Source organism: Zygosaccharomyces rouxii (genome assembly GCF_000026365.1).
Source record: "Zygosaccharomyces rouxii strain CBS732 chromosome G complete sequence".
In the NCBI taxonomy this organism is placed as follows: domain Eukaryota; kingdom Fungi; phylum Ascomycota; class Saccharomycetes; order Saccharomycetales; family Saccharomycetaceae; genus Zygosaccharomyces; species Zygosaccharomyces rouxii.
This window is the reverse complement of record NC_012996.1, coordinates 463,741-481,740: the sequence shown is the minus strand read 5'-3', so window position 1 is coordinate 481,740 and position 18,000 is coordinate 463,741. Positions and strand designations below refer to the sequence as shown.

Genomic DNA, 18,000 nt, shown 5'->3' with positions numbered 1-18,000 from the left:
CGCTAACGCGTGCTTAGATTTCCCACTCGATTATTGTTCTTCTTTTTTACCTCGGTTCTGTTCCCCGGTTCGGATCTTGAGATCTACTCACTTAACAGATCTGGCGTATGACTCCTTTTTCAATCTACACCCGTTCGCCTATTTCTGTTAAGTCGTTTGCTTCTCAGGACATCCTTACCCCCCAGTGTTGCCCCTATACCTGCATTCTCAACATACTCGAATATATGGAAAAAAAAAAGCTTTTACTGTTTTGTCCCTCTTAATTCCCCTAGCAGCAATACCTAGTGATACCTTATTTGATTTCACTTACTCTAAAGGTCGATAATGTTCGTCTATTCGGTAATAATAGACTCTCGTTGACTATTTCGTTTATCGCAACAAACTTGGTGTAATTACATGGCACTTTGCTCTCGATCCGATGATACAACGAAAGAGGAAAAGGTAGAACAGAATGTTTTCCCTTTTCTCTAACCGATTTACTCCCTCCGAAGTTTTCTGAGACAAATCGTCATCTTAGATAGAGACTTACGCTCACAGAATCTGGGGTAGCACCTGGTCCCACCGCGCGGCCGTTGCTCTTGCTATAAGCCGACACCGGAGACCGGAGACCGGAAGAAAAGAGAAAATTATCATAAATTTCAACGAACCAAAGAGGCTGATTTGCATTGCAGGAGGCAACAGAACAATTCTCGACCCACTTGATTTCCCCAATCGAGAAGCATTATGAGTTTTTTCTTGAAGAAATTGGGATATCCCGCCTAAAGATTCTCCGGTCCAGAATATCGGTTACTGTCCCCCTTTTCCTTCCCTTAACTTCTTTCCCTCTCCCTTTTCTTGTGTTTGACTCCCAGAATGCACATCACGATTTGCATTATACATCGATTTGGATCACAATGCCCTAATTGGCACAGGGTCAAGAAACGACATTCTTTTACCCTCAGCTTGAGCAGTTCTTGCGGTGAAGTGGATATACCCCCCCTGTTCCAGCCAAGGAGCAAGAAGATTTGATTGCCACATTCACACGGTGTGGCTTTGTATCGAGAGGTATAAAAGGGCCAAAAATGACTTACGATACAATTGTCAAGAAAGCTCGTGCTTGATTTCGAACCTTTCCCAGTTTACACTAGCTGTATATCCACAACTGCGCAAAAATGCTATTTTCTCTGCTGAGTTTGTGCTCTTTAGCTTTTGCCCTACCGGCAACTATCACTCCTACTGTGGAGGAGAAACTATACAAACCAACTAGTTTGGGCTCTGTGGATTTAGGTAACCTCCAAAGGAGGAATGCCTTCGGCGGCGTTGAAGACACTGTCGGAGACCTGGAGCGTAGAGAAATTCTAATTAATGGTATTCCAGCTAACCAAACTAACGGTACTTTTGATTTATCGACAACAAATATCACAATCGGAAGTGGTACTCCTGCTAATTTAACGGGTAATTCAAATGGTTCTATTACTATTTTCAAACACAAGAGAGAGATCTTAATCAATGGTATTCCAGTTAACCAAACTAACGGTACTTTTGACCTATCGAAAACAAATATCACAATCGGAAGTGGCACTCCTGCCAACTTAACAGGTAATTCCAATGGTTCTATTACTTTCTTCAAGAGAGAAGAAGGTATTCGTGTCGGTGGTAACGCTACTGGTAACAAGACTGTTTACTTCAACAACGGTAACTTGACCATTCCTACGGGCAGCACTATTAACATAACCGGTAACGGCAATGGCTCTATTACAATTTCCAAGAGAGCTGCTAACTTACTATTGAGTGGTAAGCCTGGTAATGAGACTACTGGTCCAATCTCTCCAGACAGAGCCAACATCACTCTAGGTGGTTACGGTCCTCTAAACATTACTGGTCATGCTAACGGTTCTGTCACTTTCTTCAAGCGTGAAGACACCTCTGGTAACACTTCAAACAGCTCTGTTTACTTGTACAAGGGTAATGTGACTGCTGACAAGGGTAACCGTTTCAACTTGACTGGTCATAGCAATGGTTCTATTACTATCGGTAGGGGTCCAGGTATCACAGTTGGTGGTAACGCTACTGGTAACAAGACTGTCTACTTCAACAACGGTAACTTGACTATTCCAGAAGGTAGCTCTATCAACATTACCGGTAACTCTAACGGTTCTATCACCATTTCCAAGAGAGCTGCTAACTTACTATTGAGTGGTAAACCCGGTAACGAGACTACTGGTCCAATCTCCCCAGACAGAGCCAACATCACTCTGGGTGGTTATGGTCCTCTAAACATTACTGGTCATGCTAACGGCTCAGTCACCTTCTTCAAGCGTGAAGATACCTCTGGTAACACTTCAAACAGCTCTGTTTACCTGTACAAGGGTAATGTGACTGCTGACAAGGGTAACCGTTTCAACTTGACTGGTCACAGTAATGGTTCTATTACTATCGGTAGAGGTCCAGGTATCACAGTTGGTGGTAACGCTACTGGTAACAAGACTGTTTACTTCAACAACGGTAACTTGACTATTCCAGAAGGTAGCTCTATCAACATTACCGGTAACTCTAACGGTTCTATCACCATTTCCAAGAGAGCTGCTAACTTACTATTGAGTGGTAAGCCTGGTAATGAGACTACTGGTCCAATCTCTCCAGACAGAGCCAACATCACTTTGGGTGGTTACGGTCCTCTAAACATTACTGGTCATGCTAACGGTTCTGTCACCTTCTTCAAGCGTGCAAACACTTCTGGTAACACTTCAAACAGCTCCGTGTACTTGCACAAGGGTAACGTCACAGTTGATCAAGGCACTCCATTCAACTTGACCGGTCATGCTAATGGTTCTATTACTATCTCTAGGGCTTTCAGGAGAGAGATTTTAATCAATGGTATTCCAGCTAACCAAACTAATGGTACCATCGATTTGACGAAGGCAAATATCACCATCGGTAGTGGTTCTCTGGCTAATTTAACCGGTAATGCCAATGGTTCTATTACGATCTCCAAGAGGGATTTAGAAAACAGACCTCGTACAGTTCTACAACCCGTCCATTAGAAATAAAAAATTAATTCATGGCGATTATGTTCTAATGATGATAATACCTGAATATTCGTGAGCTACAGCAGATACTAACGAGAAGAGGACGGTACAACTTTTCGCCAAAAGAATAAAAAAAAAAGACTCTTTGCTCTTTCACTTCCTTCCATCCCGTGTCATTTTTCTTTCTTTTTATGATTCTGTCTTATTAGTTTATTCTATTTTTCAATTTGTTCTTTTAATTCTATTGACTAACCACTAGTATTCTATGTATCACTGTGTATGCACTTCTATAACTGTAACAGGTGAACGGCACGTTGTGCTCATTTTTATTGACTACGATTGAATGCCGTGAAGAAAAATGCGTTGCCAGGTCCCACGTTTTGTCTTATCCCTTCATTACGTACGCAATTGTGAAGTGCGTAACATACCGTGAGCATTTGCGGAATAAAGGATGAGTGATATACAGCGTAATTCAGTTTTATTCTCTACGTCAGCTTCTGAGTCAATAGCAACTGATTGGCACTCAGCAGAATGAATACGAACTAACCGGAACTTACCCTATTCAAAAATTCACTGCAGCTATCTGTCGTTTAGAAACAGTCCCCTGTCACGTCTGATGCCAAGCCAATAATCTTCCGAGACTAAGGCCGCAGCAGCAATACCTACTATAGCAAGTACTAAGGTCTCGACGCACGATTTGGATGTACAGCTCCCCGCGTAGTTTCCTCTTTCGGAGGAGGAATGCACGATCCGTGCAGATGTAATGTATCTGTAAGGGCTTAAGTACGATTCATTCATTGTTGAAGATACGCATTGTAATTACGCATAGTTAGGAAAGATAGGATAGCTATCTCGTCAGCTTTCTTTCTCACGCTACTTCTGTTCTACTCATCGCTCTAAGAAGCTCAGGCCTGTACTGGAGAGGTCCGCCTACAATGCTTTGATTTTCAACATGTTCTTTACGAGGTTGCCAAAGTCTTTACGAGACTCCTACGGGGCAAGGTGCAGAACAGGGAGGGAATTATTTGCAAAATGGTATTGTGAAGGTTACGTTATCGGAAAACTCAAGCTGAGAAGGAGCTGAACGCGCTGTAATCTACTAGTAAATATCGATAACCAGGTGGTCAGAGACATATACGTGGTGGTGGCGTTAGTTTATGATAGGACTGACCTTGTTGCTAATAGCATACAATTACTAGTTATCCTGAGAGGTCTTCATATAGTCACAGTAGGAAAAAAAGCTTGAAAAGCAATTGCACATAGTACTGTATGTTATTGGTTTCCCGTGGTATGAGGTTGTGTGAGATGGCATATCTTGCGCGAGGGATCTGAATTCGATTCGCTTTATCGAATATATAAAGCGGCAAGATCTTCATGGGATCGGAGCGTTCTCCTCGGACTCTCTTTCGTCACATCAGACCAGCAGAACAAGCAAAGCTTTTTCCACAGAATAAAAAAAAAAAACTCATTCTCGATGCTTACCAGCCTTCCACTTCTACTTTCTTGCGTTTCTGCAACGGCGATCCCACTCGCTAGGAGGGATGATATCGATGACCCATTCAACCAATTTCCTGATGGAAATTCTTCCCCTTTCGGTCCTGACTTCAGTAATGCAATTTCCAACTCAATAGACAACACTATCGATATCCCATACTTCAATGGTACCCAAATCTTGACCGACATTTAAAACTCTATCAATTCTCAATTACAAGATTTGAACCAGGACTTGGAAGATTTGGATCCGTTTGACCTTTTCCATGTCATCGATCAAGCTATCGAAGGCTTGCCTAGCTACGTTAATCAATTCAAGGACGACTTGGTTCAAGAAATTGAAACTGCTATAAGCAATCCAGACGGAAGCTTCCCTAATAAAAGAGATACTTTACCCATTGCCTCTGACATCAGCAGTACTATTGCTAGTGCTGTCAACGATATCATCTCGCTCCCATCTGCGAACAAGACTCAAATCGTGCAGGACATTGAAAACTCCGTCACATCCGACTTGGGCAATTTGGGCCAAGGTTTGGAAATTTTGGATCCACTAAACATTTTCGGAATCATTGAAAAGGCTGTTAACAACTTGCCCAGCGAAGTCAATCAATTCAAGAATACCTTGATCCAAAGGCTTCAAGCTGCATTTGGTGGATTACCTGGTATTCAAATTCCCAATTTGCAGTAAAGAATGACTTTACTAAATCACAAATGAGGGAGAGAGTGGATGTAAATGACCCTTTGAATAAGCTGGCCTTGATATTTTTTTTACATTCTAATAAGACTTTATAGTTTTTTTTTTACAAGTAGATTCCACGATTTTCACATATTTGTCCAACGTAGCAAATACAGCTCCATCTCAAAGGCTATCTCCAGGGCCTGATTCTCTTCTTGGTTAAAAAGAGTTTAGTATGATTCATCGGATCATCCAACCGCCGGTACACAACTGTGCAGTATGGAGTTAAGGAGGAAAGAAATGCACCATAGTTCCGTTTTGTACTACGTCATTTTCCAAGTCAATAGCAAGCGGAAAAAAAAATAAATCCGAAAACTTCCTTTTTCAAGACCTTTTGAACATTCCTTGCATCTGCCGTTAGAAACCCTTCCTTTGTCGTGTATGTAAACGCCAAGGCATTAACCGTTCGAGCCCGAACCTGCAGAGGAAATACCTATTATAGAAAGTACTAAGGCCTCGACGCAGGATTTGGATGTACGGTTCCCCGCGTAATTTTTTCTTGGAAAAAAAATGCGGGATCTGTATGGAAGTAGTGCAACCGTAAGGGTTTCGATATGACGTGGTGTTCAATATGTGTGTTGCAATACACCATAGCGAGGATAGATAGGAATGCTACCTGGCCGGCTGGCTTTCCCACATTACTCCAGTACTCGTTTCATCTCCAATAATTCGTGCCTGGCATGGTGAGATTTTCAGTACAAGACTTTGAGTTTCTAGTATTCTTTACCGGGCCGCCGGAACTTCTACAGCGAGAGGGAGAAACATAACTAAAAAAGTGTGGATCAAGGAAAGCATTCTTTGCAAAATGGTATTGTTGAGATTACAGTGTCGGAAAAATCGAGCTGAGGGTGATCTGTATGCACTGTAAGTTTACTAGCAAACTAAAAGATCATTGGCTAGATGGAAAGACACAAGTATGTGGTGTTGACGTTAGTACATGCTCGGGTGCAATGACTAGTTATTCTAGTGAGCTGTCAAAGGTTCGAGAACCGATTGTAAATGATGTTGTATGTTATTGGTTTTGCTTTGTATGGTGTGATACGAAATGGTACGTCGAGAGACAATGATCTGAATTCTATTCGATTTATCGAATATATAAGGCGGCAAGATTTCGATGGAATCAGATTTCTCTTCTCATATTCTCCTTCATCATATCAGACCAACATAACAAGCAAAGCTTTTTTCACAGGTAGAAAATTCGCGATGCTTGCCAGCCTTCCACTTCTACTTTCTTGCGTTTCCGCAAGTGTGATTCCACTCTTCGAGAGAAATGATAATTCGCTAACCAATGTCGGTGCTGACACTGTAGTCAGTCACTTGACTGATCCATTTGATATTCGCTCTTCTAAGAGAGATACCCCCCCTTACATTGGTTCTGACGTCGTCAATGCTATTTCTGGTTCAATCGACAACACCATCAGCATCCCATATTTTAACAATACCCAAATCTTAAACGAGATTGAAAACTCTATCAATTCCCAATTGGACGCTTTGAACCAGGGCTTGGAAGCTTTGGACCCATTGCACATTTTCCAAGTCGTCGAACAATCTGTGCAGAACTTGCCTAGCGACATTGACCAATTCAAGAATGGTTTGATTCAAAATATCCAAGGCACTGTCGGAAATTTGTTTGGTATTCACCTCGGTAAGAGAGATGGTATCCCTTCGATTGGTTCTGATGTCATCAATGCTATTTCTGGTGCAATCGAACGCGTTATCCCACTTCCATCAGGTAACAGGACTCAAATCTTGCAGGATATCGAACACGGTATCAACTCACAATTGGGAGACTTGCAACAAGGCCTGGAATTTTTGGACCCATTGCACATTTTCCAAGTCATTGAGAATGCTGTGAAGAGCTTGCCTAGCGACATTGATCAATTTAAGAACGGTTTGGTCCAAGCCATCCAAGGCACCGTTGGAAATTTGTTTGGTATTCACCTCGGCAAGAGAGATGGTACCCCTTCGATTGGTTCTGATGTCATCAATGCCATTTCCGGTGCAATCGAACGCATTATCCCACTTCCATCAGGCAACAGAACTCAGATCTTGCAGGATATCGAACACAGTATCAACTCTCAATTGGGTGACTTGCAACAAGGCCTGGAATTTTTGGACCCATTGCACATTTTCCAAGTCATTGAGAATGCTGTGAAGAGCTTGCCTAGCGACATTGATCAATTTAAGAACGGTTTGGTCCAAGCCATCCAAGGCACCGTTGGAAATTTGTTTGGTATTCACCTCGGCAAGAGAGATGGTACCCCTTCGATTGGTTCTGATGTCATCAATGCCATTTCCGGTGCAATCGAACGCATTATCCCACTTCCATCAGGCAACAGAACTCAGATCTTGCAGGATATCGAACACAGTATCAACTCTCAATTGGGTGACTTGCAACAAGGCCTGGAATTTTTGGACCCATTGCACATTTTCCAAGTCATTGAGAATGCTGTGAAGAGCTTGCCTAGCGACATTGATCAATTTAAGAACGGTTTGGTCCAAGCCATCCAAGGCACCGTTGGAAATTTGTTTGGTATTCACCTCGGCAAGAGAGATGGTATCTTCTCCATTGGTTCTGATGTTGTCAACGCTATCTCTGGTGCAATCGAACGCGTTATCCCACTTCCATCAGGTAACAGGACTCAAATCTTGCAGGATATCGAACACGGTATCAACTCACAATTGGGAGACTTGCAACAAGGCCTGGAATTTTTGGACCCATTGCACATTTTCCAAGTCATTGAGAATGCTGTGAAGAGCTTGCCTAGCGACATTGATCAATTCAAGAACGGTTTGGTCCAGGCCATTCAAGGCACTGTTGGCAACTTGTTTGGCATTCACCCTTCAAAAAAATGATTTACCAAGACATAACCAGGGGAGAAATTGTGTGAAGATACCCACGGTTCGTTCGTTATCACCGACCATTTTAAGTAGCTTGTCTAGCTTTTCTTTTTCGCCCTTTAATCAAATTTTATAGTTTCATTTAACAAGTACATTTTACAATATCTTACAGCCTTGTTCAGCGTTACAAGTAGCAGCCTATGTCTCAAAGGTCTGCTTCGAGGGTGTTACCTTCTTTCCGGTTTAAAGAGACTCTAACTTAATTAGCCAAATTCTTGTGATACTAATAGTAACGGTAAAACAGAGTTCTAGAAGCAATACCAGTGCATCTTCTTCTCTAACGACGTCATAGCAATTGCCGAAGAAGCCTGCGCGACTTTACCAAGACAATAAAACCATTGCACGGAATGTAGAGAATGGTAAATAGAAAATAGATAAATGTAAATAAACAAAGGCATTCTTCGAGGTTCTAACCGAGTTACTACTGAATTACTCTCGTGTAACAAGGGTCTAGCTTTTTGAAAATGCGTTCCTAAAAGTCTTCAAACTGTGGAGAAAAAAAGAAAAGTTGTTCGCTCACTTGGTCGCGCATATATGGGACGTGTCAGCCTCCCGCGTTGCTCCGCGTTCTTGTACTCAATACAGCAGTATTTCCAATTACGGTGTGGCCTCTAGTTCGCCTTGTATGGCCGAATAAGGTTACTAGTACTATATTGGGTACCGAAACGGGGGGGGAAATGCTTTCGGATGTTTCCTGGATACACTATGAGCCTACTAGAACATATCCCAAAATAGACAAGTACTGCATAGCGTAAGGTCTAGATCTGGAATACAGTACACGGGAAACGTGCATAGTAGTCTTTAGTGTTACAGGGTCTTTAGAGACCTCAGTCGTTTCTTCAGTTCTCACGTATTTCTTCGCGTTTATGGACTTTTCTGTGTCACCTACAGTAAAGTCCGTAGCACATACTTGGAAATTGTAGGTGATACAAACTTACGCAAAGATGCGCAGCACGATGTTTTGATACAATACTCCACCGCTGCAACACCAAGATGATACCGTTTCTCGTTACTACCACGACCAACGGGTACACAAAATGACAACAAGCAAAATATGGAAATAAGAGAAACCTAGAATTAGAGGATTGTGGTCTTAGTAAACTTAAATTCTCTCAGTTTTCATTATAAAAACCCCCCAAACCATCCTGATTTCTTCCAGCTCCAGCTTTCTTCCTATTTGTTTTCTTTTACTACACCAGACAAAAACAAGCCAATCGCTTATTTTATCCAACTCAACAAACTAGTCTCAGAAATGCAATTCTCCGTCGTCGCTCTATCTATGCTTTCCGCTGTTGCCGTCAAGGCCGCTGACAACATCTCTCAAATTGGTGACGGTCAAATCCAAGCTACTGCTCCAGCTTCCTCTGCTGCTTCAGCTTCTTCCGCTGCCCCAACCTCTTCTGCTGCCCCAGCTTCTTCTGCTGCTCCAGCTTCTTCTGTTTCTTCTGAAGCACCAAGATCTACCGCTGGTGCTTCCAACAGCACTGCTGTCCTACCTCAATCCGTCAACGGTGGTAACCAATTGGCTGGTGGTGCTTACATCGCTGGTTTGGTTGCAGCTGGTGCCTTGCTAATCTAAATTTAAGGGTTTAAATCTATGCAACAGGTTTTGCACTTTTTTTATTTTTGATCGAGTTCTTTTAGCAAGTACAGCTAATAGGTACATGGATAAGGTTTAATTAGAACTTTTTTTTTACTTTTAGGTTAATCATTTAGCGTACACCTGCTGTAAGCTAGGGGGTGTGTTATCTTTATAGCACTCATTTTTTTTTATTTATCTAGCTTGTATAGTTGAAAAAAGAAGAAATTGTGCGCCGTTTACTATAAATGTTATTAAACTAGCTGGTTACGTCTTACAAAACTGCCACTAATTTAACGCCGGAATTCTTACCAGTCCTTACGTCGTCCAAGAGCTTGGGGATTGATTCTAAGCCATTTGAAATTTTCACTGGCAGGTGATAAATGTCACCTGCATCAATCTTTGGTTGTACCCATTTGATAAACTCAATGGCCTTTTTTCTATACTCCAAATCCTTGGGTAAGTGGAGGGATCCATATGGTATATCAAAACCAGTCATTAGGTACAACATGGTACTTTCGTGTCTAACATTTGATTTTGGCTTTTCAACGTTTTTGTCATCTAAATAGATCAAATTGATAATCACTGATGGTTTAGTATCAGCCGTCACCTTATAAATTTGAGGATAAGTTTCAGGACTCGAGACACCATCAACAACAACTGGTGCTTCTGGGTATTCCTTTTTAATCTGTTCGACTACGTCAGAATCGTGGTAATCAAACAATTGATCAGCACCGTATTTCTTCAATGAAGGTTCATGTTTACGGGATGCAACGGTAATAATTTTGCTGAATGCATTCAACTGTTTGGCTAGCTGGATAAAGCATTGTCCAAATGCAGTTGCACCACCCCAAACGATAACAGGCTCATCCCTCTGAGGCTTGCTTGACTTCCATGATAGATCAATTTTTAGGTTGTTCACCAATACAACACCTGCAGTATTTAGTGAGATAGGGAAAGTCACCAGACCTTCTATATTAGAAACTGGTCCTGAAGGTAACTCCTGTTTACCGCTCAAAACACGGGAATCTGAACTCGATTGCAATTTCCAAAGCAACTCAGAATCAATTGCAACATATTCTGCAAACGCACCATTTTCGGGATGTTTGACAGATGCACCATGTGCGAATCCGGCAACAACATCACCCTCAGCGACATTTTTAACGTTAGCCCCTAACTTTACAACTTGTCCGGCAGCGTCACATCCTGAAATTGAGCTTTGTGGACCAAGTTTATACTCAATGTGCTTCCAATCCGTTGGATTAACAGCAGCTGCAAGCGTCTTGACTAACACTTGACCCTCCTTGAGAGGTGGTAAAGGAACGTTTTCCTTTACGACAGCGTTTACGCCTTCAATGACGACAGCTTTCATACTAGTTGGAATTGACATAGTAATAGTTCGTTAGATCGTTGCAATGGTTTGATACAGACCGAGTGACAATTGTGAAGCCAGCCAAGTTCATCCTTACACGGTATATATATATATATACCTCCATTAGGGGTGGCGGGTGAGGAAGTCGATTAATAATCGAAAGTACGTCATCCGAGTTACGAAACCCTATCGCGCGCGAAGCACATACGGGTTACACTACCATTTCTTCGAAGAACTATTATAGACGCCTGAAGAATCTTTACAAGCTGGGCCTAAGCAAGAAAGTGGCGGATTTACGAGGCAAGCTCTTACCTACAAAGCTTCTGTAGACGAAAACATCAGAGAAACCCCTCTTGTAGCATTCCGCGGATCAATTCTTGATGCGCTCAGGTGAACGGAAGGCAAGTAAGGAAGACAGGGAAGCCGCGGAACGGGCAAGAACTTTTTCATAGCATTCCGCGGATCAATTCTTGATGCGCTCAGGTACCCACAACCGCTGTTCCAGTTATATTCTAAGTCCCAGGTATTATCTGTTTAGGAAAAGAACCAAAACTCCGACGTGTGGAAAATTGCATCACAAACTCCGACATCACGTAAAAAGAGATGATACTTCGCTTAGAATGACTAGGAATTTTTTTGGCAAGGCTAGGGCAACTCTCCCCCTAAGCTTCCCGGTATGCTCCTACGAACAGCTAACTACAAGTACTGCTGCCACTTCCACTATAACCTGGCTTGATTACACACAGTCGTAATACCTACTCATAAACATAAAATATGTCTGAAGTCGTTGACGGTAACGTGAGAATTGACAGAGTTTCCCCTGGTGATGGTGCCACTTTCCCCAAGGCCGGTGATTTGGTGACTATTCACTATACTGGTACATTGGAAAACGGACAAAAATTCGATTCATCAGTGGATAGAGGTTCTCCATTCCAATGCAATATTGGTGTAGGTCAAGTTATCAAGGGCTGGGATGTTGGTATTCCACGTCTTTCCGTTGGTGAAAAGGCACGTTTGACAATTCCTGGTTCATACGCCTACGGTCCACGTGGTTTCCCAGGACTTATCCCACCAAATGCTACATTGGTCTTCGATGTGGAATTGTTGAAGGTGAATTAGGTCAAATCGATTGGACTAGACGTATGTATTTAATCTAGTCTATTTTATCCTGTTTCTTATTATAACTATTTTTTATTACGCAGCCTGCTGGAGACTCTTGAACTTGTGCGAACTGGAGGCATTGCCTGTGCAGATTCAGGGCTTGTCTCTTGTTGTTGTTGTTGTTGTACTGGTTGTGGTAAAGGTGGCGTAGTTTCTTCTAATTTACGTTTCTTTCTCTTGGGCGAAATGTCATTATTCGTTACGTTCGTAGTTGCAGATGATGAATGTCTTGTTCTTTTAGCTAAGGGTTGGTCATTTTTCTTGCCCTTATTTTCATTTTCATTTTCGTTGTTGTCATTCAGTGCTTCTTCATCCTCACCATCCGATTCTGAATCGCCTGAAACTGCATTGGATGCATCTTCTTCATCGCTTCCGCTCCTACTATGATGCAACCGACTGGATTTTCGTAATCTTGTAGATCTTCTCTTCATATTATTTATATTACCACTGCTAGTATTAGCTGAGTCTTCCTTTTCAGAGTCATGTAGATATGTGGCTTCCGCTACTTTCGGTTGTTCTTCCCTTTTTACACCTCCGTTTTCCTCCTTTTCTTCCTCTGATTCTTCTTCACCTTTAGCATGATCTAATATCAAATCTCCATATTCATCCCACGGCAGTTCAAAATCCCTATGCTCGTTAAACTGTTCATGATCTTCAATTTTATCCATCATCTCAAAATTGTAGTACTGATTCAATTTCTCCCATATTTCTGATGCCGTGAAGATTTTACCTGACTTTACACTCTCTTTTTGCAACAGTACTACTGGATACTTGTCAGGATGATTCATCCTTTCCACTATACAATACATGTGGAAATGTTTGTGTAATCCGGCTGGTTTAAATTCAGCAACCCATCTTAACAATCTTATCTCGTCAACTTTTGTCCAATCCACTGCCATAGAATCCTCAATGGATACGTAAAGCTCAATTTTTCTGTTTTACTGACCATATGAGATAAGATGAACTCGATGGGTTCGATGTTCTTGAATGCATATATCATCCGTAACGGAAAGATGAAAAATTTCAAAATATCAAAAGTGAACCAATAAAGCTACAATTTAAAGATAATAAGACCTAAGGAAAGGCTCTGTTGACTAAATTTTGTGATGCCTAGAAGAGCCACGTTATTGAAATCCCTTTCTAGGGGTCGTGTGCGTACTTCTTTTAACAAGTATAACTTGTTTAACCTATACAAGAAGGGCCAAGTTGATTTTAGGTCAAAGACACTTTACCAACAAAAATGGACAGCTAAACAGGAGACAAGAGCTTATCACGGTGAACACTTGACTGAGAAAAGATGGCAATTTTTTTTCAATCCTAAGTTAGACTCAGTCGCTCAATTGGATGCCTCATTGAAGGGCGGTAAAGAAGAAGAAACTCCATTTTTACTACAAACGTTTGCGGTTCTCGAGAAAAGATTGGATTTCGCAGTTTTCCGTGCAATGTTTGCTTCTTCCGTGAGACAAGCTCGTCAATTTATCCTACAGGGAAATGTCTTTGTGAATGGCATTAAAATTGCACACCCAAATTATACTTTAAAGCCAGGTGATGTTTTCCGTGTAAGACCTTCAAAAGTTCTAGAGGCATTGGGAGCTAAAAAACCAAGTGTTCAGGAATCACTAAAAGTTGACAAGGTGCAAGTCACTCTCTGGAATAAATATGTGAAAGAGGCAAAATCGAATCCAAGAGCAGTTTGGAATAAAAAATTAAACAAATATAGAGAAATGGATAATTCAAACCCCCAAAAACAACAGTTTCTAGAACAGGTCAAGGACTACAATAAGGACTTGGAACAACAGGAACTGAAAGCCTTGAATTCTTGTACACCAACAAATATGCTCACTCAAATTTTGACAGTTTACAGTAAATCTGAGAAGGAACCCGAGTCATTGACTGTCGATGATTTTGCTAGCGTAGTGAATGGTGATTTAAAATTAGCCAACTTAGCCCTAGAATGTTTCCAAGAAGTTAATAAATCAAAGGAATTTACAAAGGAAAGCTTACAAAATGGTAAAATCGATGAATTATCCCATAGACTTTTGGCACCTACGGAAGAGATGAAAAATAAGATGAGTGACGGATCTAAAGTATCAATAAGATCTGCCAAAAAACATTTGTCAGAATTGACTAAATTGTTTAGCTCTGCCCTTAGGGAAAGCTTCGACAAGAGGAAAGGTGATCAAAATGCTGTCGATGTTCCATACGATGAAAACTGGTCAAGTAAATTGCACTACCATCCACGTATAGATCCAAAGGAATTGGTAGAAGATGAAAAGAAGGCACAAGAATTTATTAGTCTACCATGGCAACAACACCTTTATGGCCGTGCCAATCCAAAAAGACCTTATTTTACACCATGGAAACCAAGACCATTCCTAGCACCATTTGCAATCCTGCCACACCATCTGGAAATCTCTTTTAAAACTTGTCATGCTGTTTATTTAAGAGATCCAGTGGCACGTCCAGGTCATTCTGAAGTCATTTCTCCATTCGATCTGCCCGTCCACGAACGTGCATACATGTATTACGTGAGAAGAGGCAAATGAACTACTTAAAAATAAAATTGAACATCTCATCATGTTAGCTATATTGCACGACTGTAAATAGTATATTCGTATTACTCTTTGTTTTTTTCATTTTTCTTTTTTTTTTTTTTTTTTTTTTTTAATTATATGTGTCTATTACCCTGGAGAATCATCGTTCAACCTGCATGTTCATAAATCGTAGTGTTGATCTTACCATTACCAAAAGTGTGCACCATTTGTTCTGGGACTGGGAATTCCACAAAGTCACCATCCTCACCAACCGGTAAATTAACATTAATAGCTGTGGTACAAGAAGTGTACAAGGAAGCGTTCATGGATTCAGCAGACAAAAAGATATTACCACCATCACATTTGTCTAAGGTGATTTGAGGTAGAGATTGTTCCACCTGGGCACCAAATTTGTTACATTTGATCAATTCCAATCCGGAAATACAAGAATCCAAGACCACGTTGGTGGAATCAGATTGGTTGACAGTAATAGCGTTAACTTTACCTTTAACTTGAATCAAAACGCTGCTACAGTTACCGATAAATATAGCTTCATCATGTTTACCTTCAATGACGATTGGTTCGGCATGGTTTTCATAATTTTCCACAAACCATTTGTTACCGACCAATTCCTTTCTAGGTGGCTTCTTAGTTTTGAACATGTTAGGTTTCTTTGGTTTTACTGGGGGTGGGGTCTTACCACCAGCCTGTTCTGCAGGAACAGCAGAAGAACCACGCAATTCAGGATTTTTGTGTGTCTGTTGTGATTTATCCACTTTTTTCAGACTCCTTGTGATATCTTCACCTTGGTTTAGTTCTGCAAACACGGCATCAATACCACCAGAACCACCGGCAGGTTTTTCATCTGGTTTAGATTCAAACACAGATGCTGGTGGTGCTGGAGGAGGAGGAGGGGGAGGAGCCCCACCAGCAGCAACAGGAGCAGGGGTAGGAGGTGCTGTGTTGGCTGAGCCGCCTTTAAATTGTGCCAAAGCAGTTCCGAAATCTTCACCGTCTTTGCTCCAGGTAACGCCAGTTGGATGAAATTCCTTCACGTAGGACTTCAATTGATCGAAGATGCTCAAAAATAAGCTGACCCAACTAGCAGCATTGGGATCTGATTCTTTAAATTCTTTCAAAACCCTATTAGTCCAGAATTGAGATGCATCCTTAAAGTCGGCAACCAATGACACAGGTGTCTCCACCGCAACCCATGAAAACAACGCCGCACCTTCAGCAACCGAATTCAAGTAAGGGAAAAATTTACTTTGACGATTTTGATCCTTGAGATCTCCAATCTTCAAGATTGCCTGGTTAATGGGTAGCAAAGATTCAGCGAACTCTTTGGAAGAGTAATCTGGTTTCTTAGATTTAAGCGCAATCTCCAAAAAATCTAATTGACGATCAAACGTTTCCTTGAACACCTGCACGACAGCAGCGACAGTAGGATCAATCTTAGTAGATAGCTGCACTAATGGCACAACTTTTCCTTGAATCACTTGGTCGAATTGAGTAATGGCCTCAGAAGGTTGTTCAACACCAGCAGCACCAGCAGGAACCGGTTCAGATTCGATAGCTTCGGGACTCTTATTAGCCTGATTAGCTGGAATAGCAGCAGATGGTCCTGCTGAAGACATAGCACTCATTTCATTCGAGGAAATTCCACCAGCTGCAGCATTTTCAGCAATTCTTGATTCGATGTAACCTTCTTGGTAGATGGTAACATCTTCTAGCCTAGTGGTAGCAGCTTCTAACCTCTTCAAAAGCTTCACTAAGGTATAACTCTGCACGTTAAACTTCCCAGAATCTGACATCTTGGACGCTAGACTCCTTCCAATTCCGTTTTATAAAAGTTTACAACTTTGTAGTGAGTAGTTCATAATCAACCTTTAACGTGTCTCTTAGGTCCCCTATTAAAATGCTGAAAAAAATAGTAGACAGGTGACCCTGTAAAGAACGGATAAGTTTGAACCAGAGCAGAGTTTAGACGCGAAAACAGTGCATCAAGTTGAACTCCTAGCAGTCTGAAAAGGTTTGCAATCGAATCTGCTACTTCTAATTGTACCTAGACTGTGTCATGGCCCCCAATAACAAATCTCACAGACGTCATAACAGCGGTAAGAAACTGGTTGATAGGATTACACCGGTTGGCGAATCAAAACCAGAGAGGCCGCTCCCTAAAGAAGGTTTCAAAACTGTAAACGGTAGACTAGTTAGTGCTAATGATGTTGGTGTACTTCTCAGAGAGGCTTCTTCCAAATTAGAAGCTAAGAAAAAACGCAAATCACCAAAAGGAAAACCTCATAAAACTGGACCTGCCCCTTCTAGACCAAAGGGTAAACCATCTAAGGGCAACCCATTAGTGATCCATACCAATAGTGATGCATCTGACAAGTTGTTAGTTTTCTACAACCTCGCACTTGGTGTTAACCAAGATTCGTTAAAGACGGTGCTTCAGAAGCTCTCACATACACGCATTGGCAAAGTAAGAGTTAGAGATTTGCCATCAGGTTCTGCTACTGCTAATGTATGGCTTGTGAAACGTACTACAGAAGAGCTAGAGCGTGTAAGAAAGCTCTTTGATGGCGCGCTAGTCGACGGTAGAACCATTAGAGTTACCACGGTATCTGATACGCAAACCATGTCCTATTAAAAACAAAAAAACCCCTGTATTATATGCACGAACTCTCACACCTAAATACTATATATACGAAATCAACTCTCATTGGGCCTAGATTTATTTTGGTCCATCTTCTTTATCAGTTGGATCTTTGTTTGACGTTTACTGGAACTACCTTGCGCCAGCGCAAGGTACTCTAGTAGACCTGAATGGGCCTGTAAACTATGATAAGTATCTCTATGCACGTTAGATAACCATTCTTCCTGGGTAGTATGCTCTCGGCCCAAACCAACGTATTTGTGCTTTAGAACTTGGTATCGCTGCTGCCCTTGAACTTCACTCTAGAACAAAATTTACAAAACAGTCAGTATTCTATAATTGAAAACTTGCCAATCATGTTAAAAAATATTTTGAAGGGTTGATAACATACCATTGACTCAATATTAGTTATTTCTTTACGTATCTTTCCAATGTGTAGTTATCGAAATTTTTCAATATTCATATTTGAAAAAGAGACAAAAACACTTAGTTAACAGTATAAACTATAAGGTCTTCGAAAAGAAAGGCTTCCTTGCATCGATTAAACAACACTTTGAAC

At 41.3% G+C, this 18,000-nt stretch overlaps 10 protein-coding genes across 10 annotated transcripts; 6 read left to right on the top strand and 4 right to left on the bottom strand.

The window, feature by feature from the left end:
• Nucleotides 1–1,151: 1,151 nt before the first annotated feature.
• ZYRO0G06072g (beta strand repeat-containing protein) lies at nucleotides 1,152–3,023 on the top strand (the record flags this gene model as incomplete). Its single annotated transcript, XM_002498215.1, has 1 exon — nucleotides 1,152–3,023. One exon carries the CDS (start codon nucleotides 1,152–1,154, stop codon nucleotides 3,021–3,023), a length of 1,872 nt encoding a protein of 623 aa, XP_002498260.1.
• Nucleotides 3,024–6,234: 3,211 nt separating this feature from the next.
• Nucleotides 6,235–8,091, top strand: ZYRO0G06028g (uncharacterized protein; the record flags this gene model as incomplete). Its single annotated transcript, XM_002498214.1, has 1 exon — nucleotides 6,235–8,091. One exon carries the CDS (start codon nucleotides 6,235–6,237, stop codon nucleotides 8,089–8,091), a length of 1,857 nt encoding a protein of 618 aa, XP_002498259.1.
• A 1,297-nt stretch (nucleotides 8,092–9,388) lies between these two features.
• Nucleotides 9,389–9,715, top strand: ZYRO0G06006g (uncharacterized protein; the record flags this gene model as incomplete). The annotated part of the gene is made up of 1 exon (XM_002498213.1): nucleotides 9,389–9,715. One exon carries the CDS (start codon nucleotides 9,389–9,391, stop codon nucleotides 9,713–9,715), a length of 327 nt encoding a protein of 108 aa, XP_002498258.1.
• Nucleotides 9,716–9,989: 274 nt separating this feature from the next.
• ZYRO0G05984g (uncharacterized protein) lies at nucleotides 9,990–11,105 on the bottom strand (the record flags this gene model as incomplete). Its single annotated transcript, XM_002498212.1, has 1 exon — nucleotides 9,990–11,105. One exon carries the CDS (start codon nucleotides 11,103–11,105, stop codon nucleotides 9,990–9,992), a length of 1,116 nt encoding a protein of 371 aa, XP_002498257.1.
• Nucleotides 11,106–11,861: 756 nt separating this feature from the next.
• Nucleotides 11,862–12,206, top strand: FPR1 (peptidylprolyl isomerase FPR1; the record flags this gene model as incomplete). The annotated part of the gene is made up of 1 exon (XM_002498211.1): nucleotides 11,862–12,206. One exon carries the CDS (start codon nucleotides 11,862–11,864, stop codon nucleotides 12,204–12,206), a length of 345 nt encoding a protein of 114 aa, XP_002498256.1.
• A 65-nt stretch (nucleotides 12,207–12,271) lies between these two features.
• On the bottom strand, nucleotides 12,272–13,147 carry EAF7 (Eaf7p; the record flags this gene model as incomplete). The annotated part of the gene is made up of 1 exon (XM_002498210.1): nucleotides 12,272–13,147. The coding sequence occupies one exon, from the start codon at nucleotides 13,145–13,147 to the stop codon at nucleotides 12,272–12,274; it is 876 nt and encodes a 291-aa protein (XP_002498255.1).
• A 207-nt stretch (nucleotides 13,148–13,354) lies between these two features.
• Nucleotides 13,355–14,794, top strand: NAM9 (mitochondrial 37S ribosomal protein uS4m; the record flags this gene model as incomplete). Its single annotated transcript, XM_002498209.1, has 1 exon — nucleotides 13,355–14,794. One exon carries the CDS (start codon nucleotides 13,355–13,357, stop codon nucleotides 14,792–14,794), a length of 1,440 nt encoding a protein of 479 aa, XP_002498254.1.
• Nucleotides 14,795–14,949: 155 nt separating this feature from the next.
• On the bottom strand, nucleotides 14,950–16,596 carry SRV2 (adenylate cyclase-binding protein; the record flags this gene model as incomplete). The annotated part of the gene is made up of 1 exon (XM_002498208.1): nucleotides 14,950–16,596. The coding sequence occupies one exon, from the start codon at nucleotides 16,594–16,596 to the stop codon at nucleotides 14,950–14,952; it is 1,647 nt and encodes a 548-aa protein (XP_002498253.1).
• Nucleotides 16,597–16,859: 263 nt separating this feature from the next.
• ZYRO0G05874g (uncharacterized protein) lies at nucleotides 16,860–17,435 on the top strand (the record flags this gene model as incomplete). Its single annotated transcript, XM_002498207.1, has 1 exon — nucleotides 16,860–17,435. One exon carries the CDS (start codon nucleotides 16,860–16,862, stop codon nucleotides 17,433–17,435), a length of 576 nt encoding a protein of 191 aa, XP_002498252.1.
• Nucleotides 17,436–17,497: 62 nt separating this feature from the next.
• Nucleotides 17,498–17,835, bottom strand: YSF3 (U2 snRNP complex subunit YSF3; the record flags this gene model as incomplete). Its single annotated transcript, XM_002498206.1, has 2 exons — nucleotides 17,498–17,743; nucleotides 17,833–17,835. 2 exons carry the CDS (start codon nucleotides 17,833–17,835, stop codon nucleotides 17,498–17,500), a joined length of 249 nt encoding a protein of 82 aa, XP_002498251.1.
• Nucleotides 17,836–18,000: the final 165 nt, after the last annotated feature.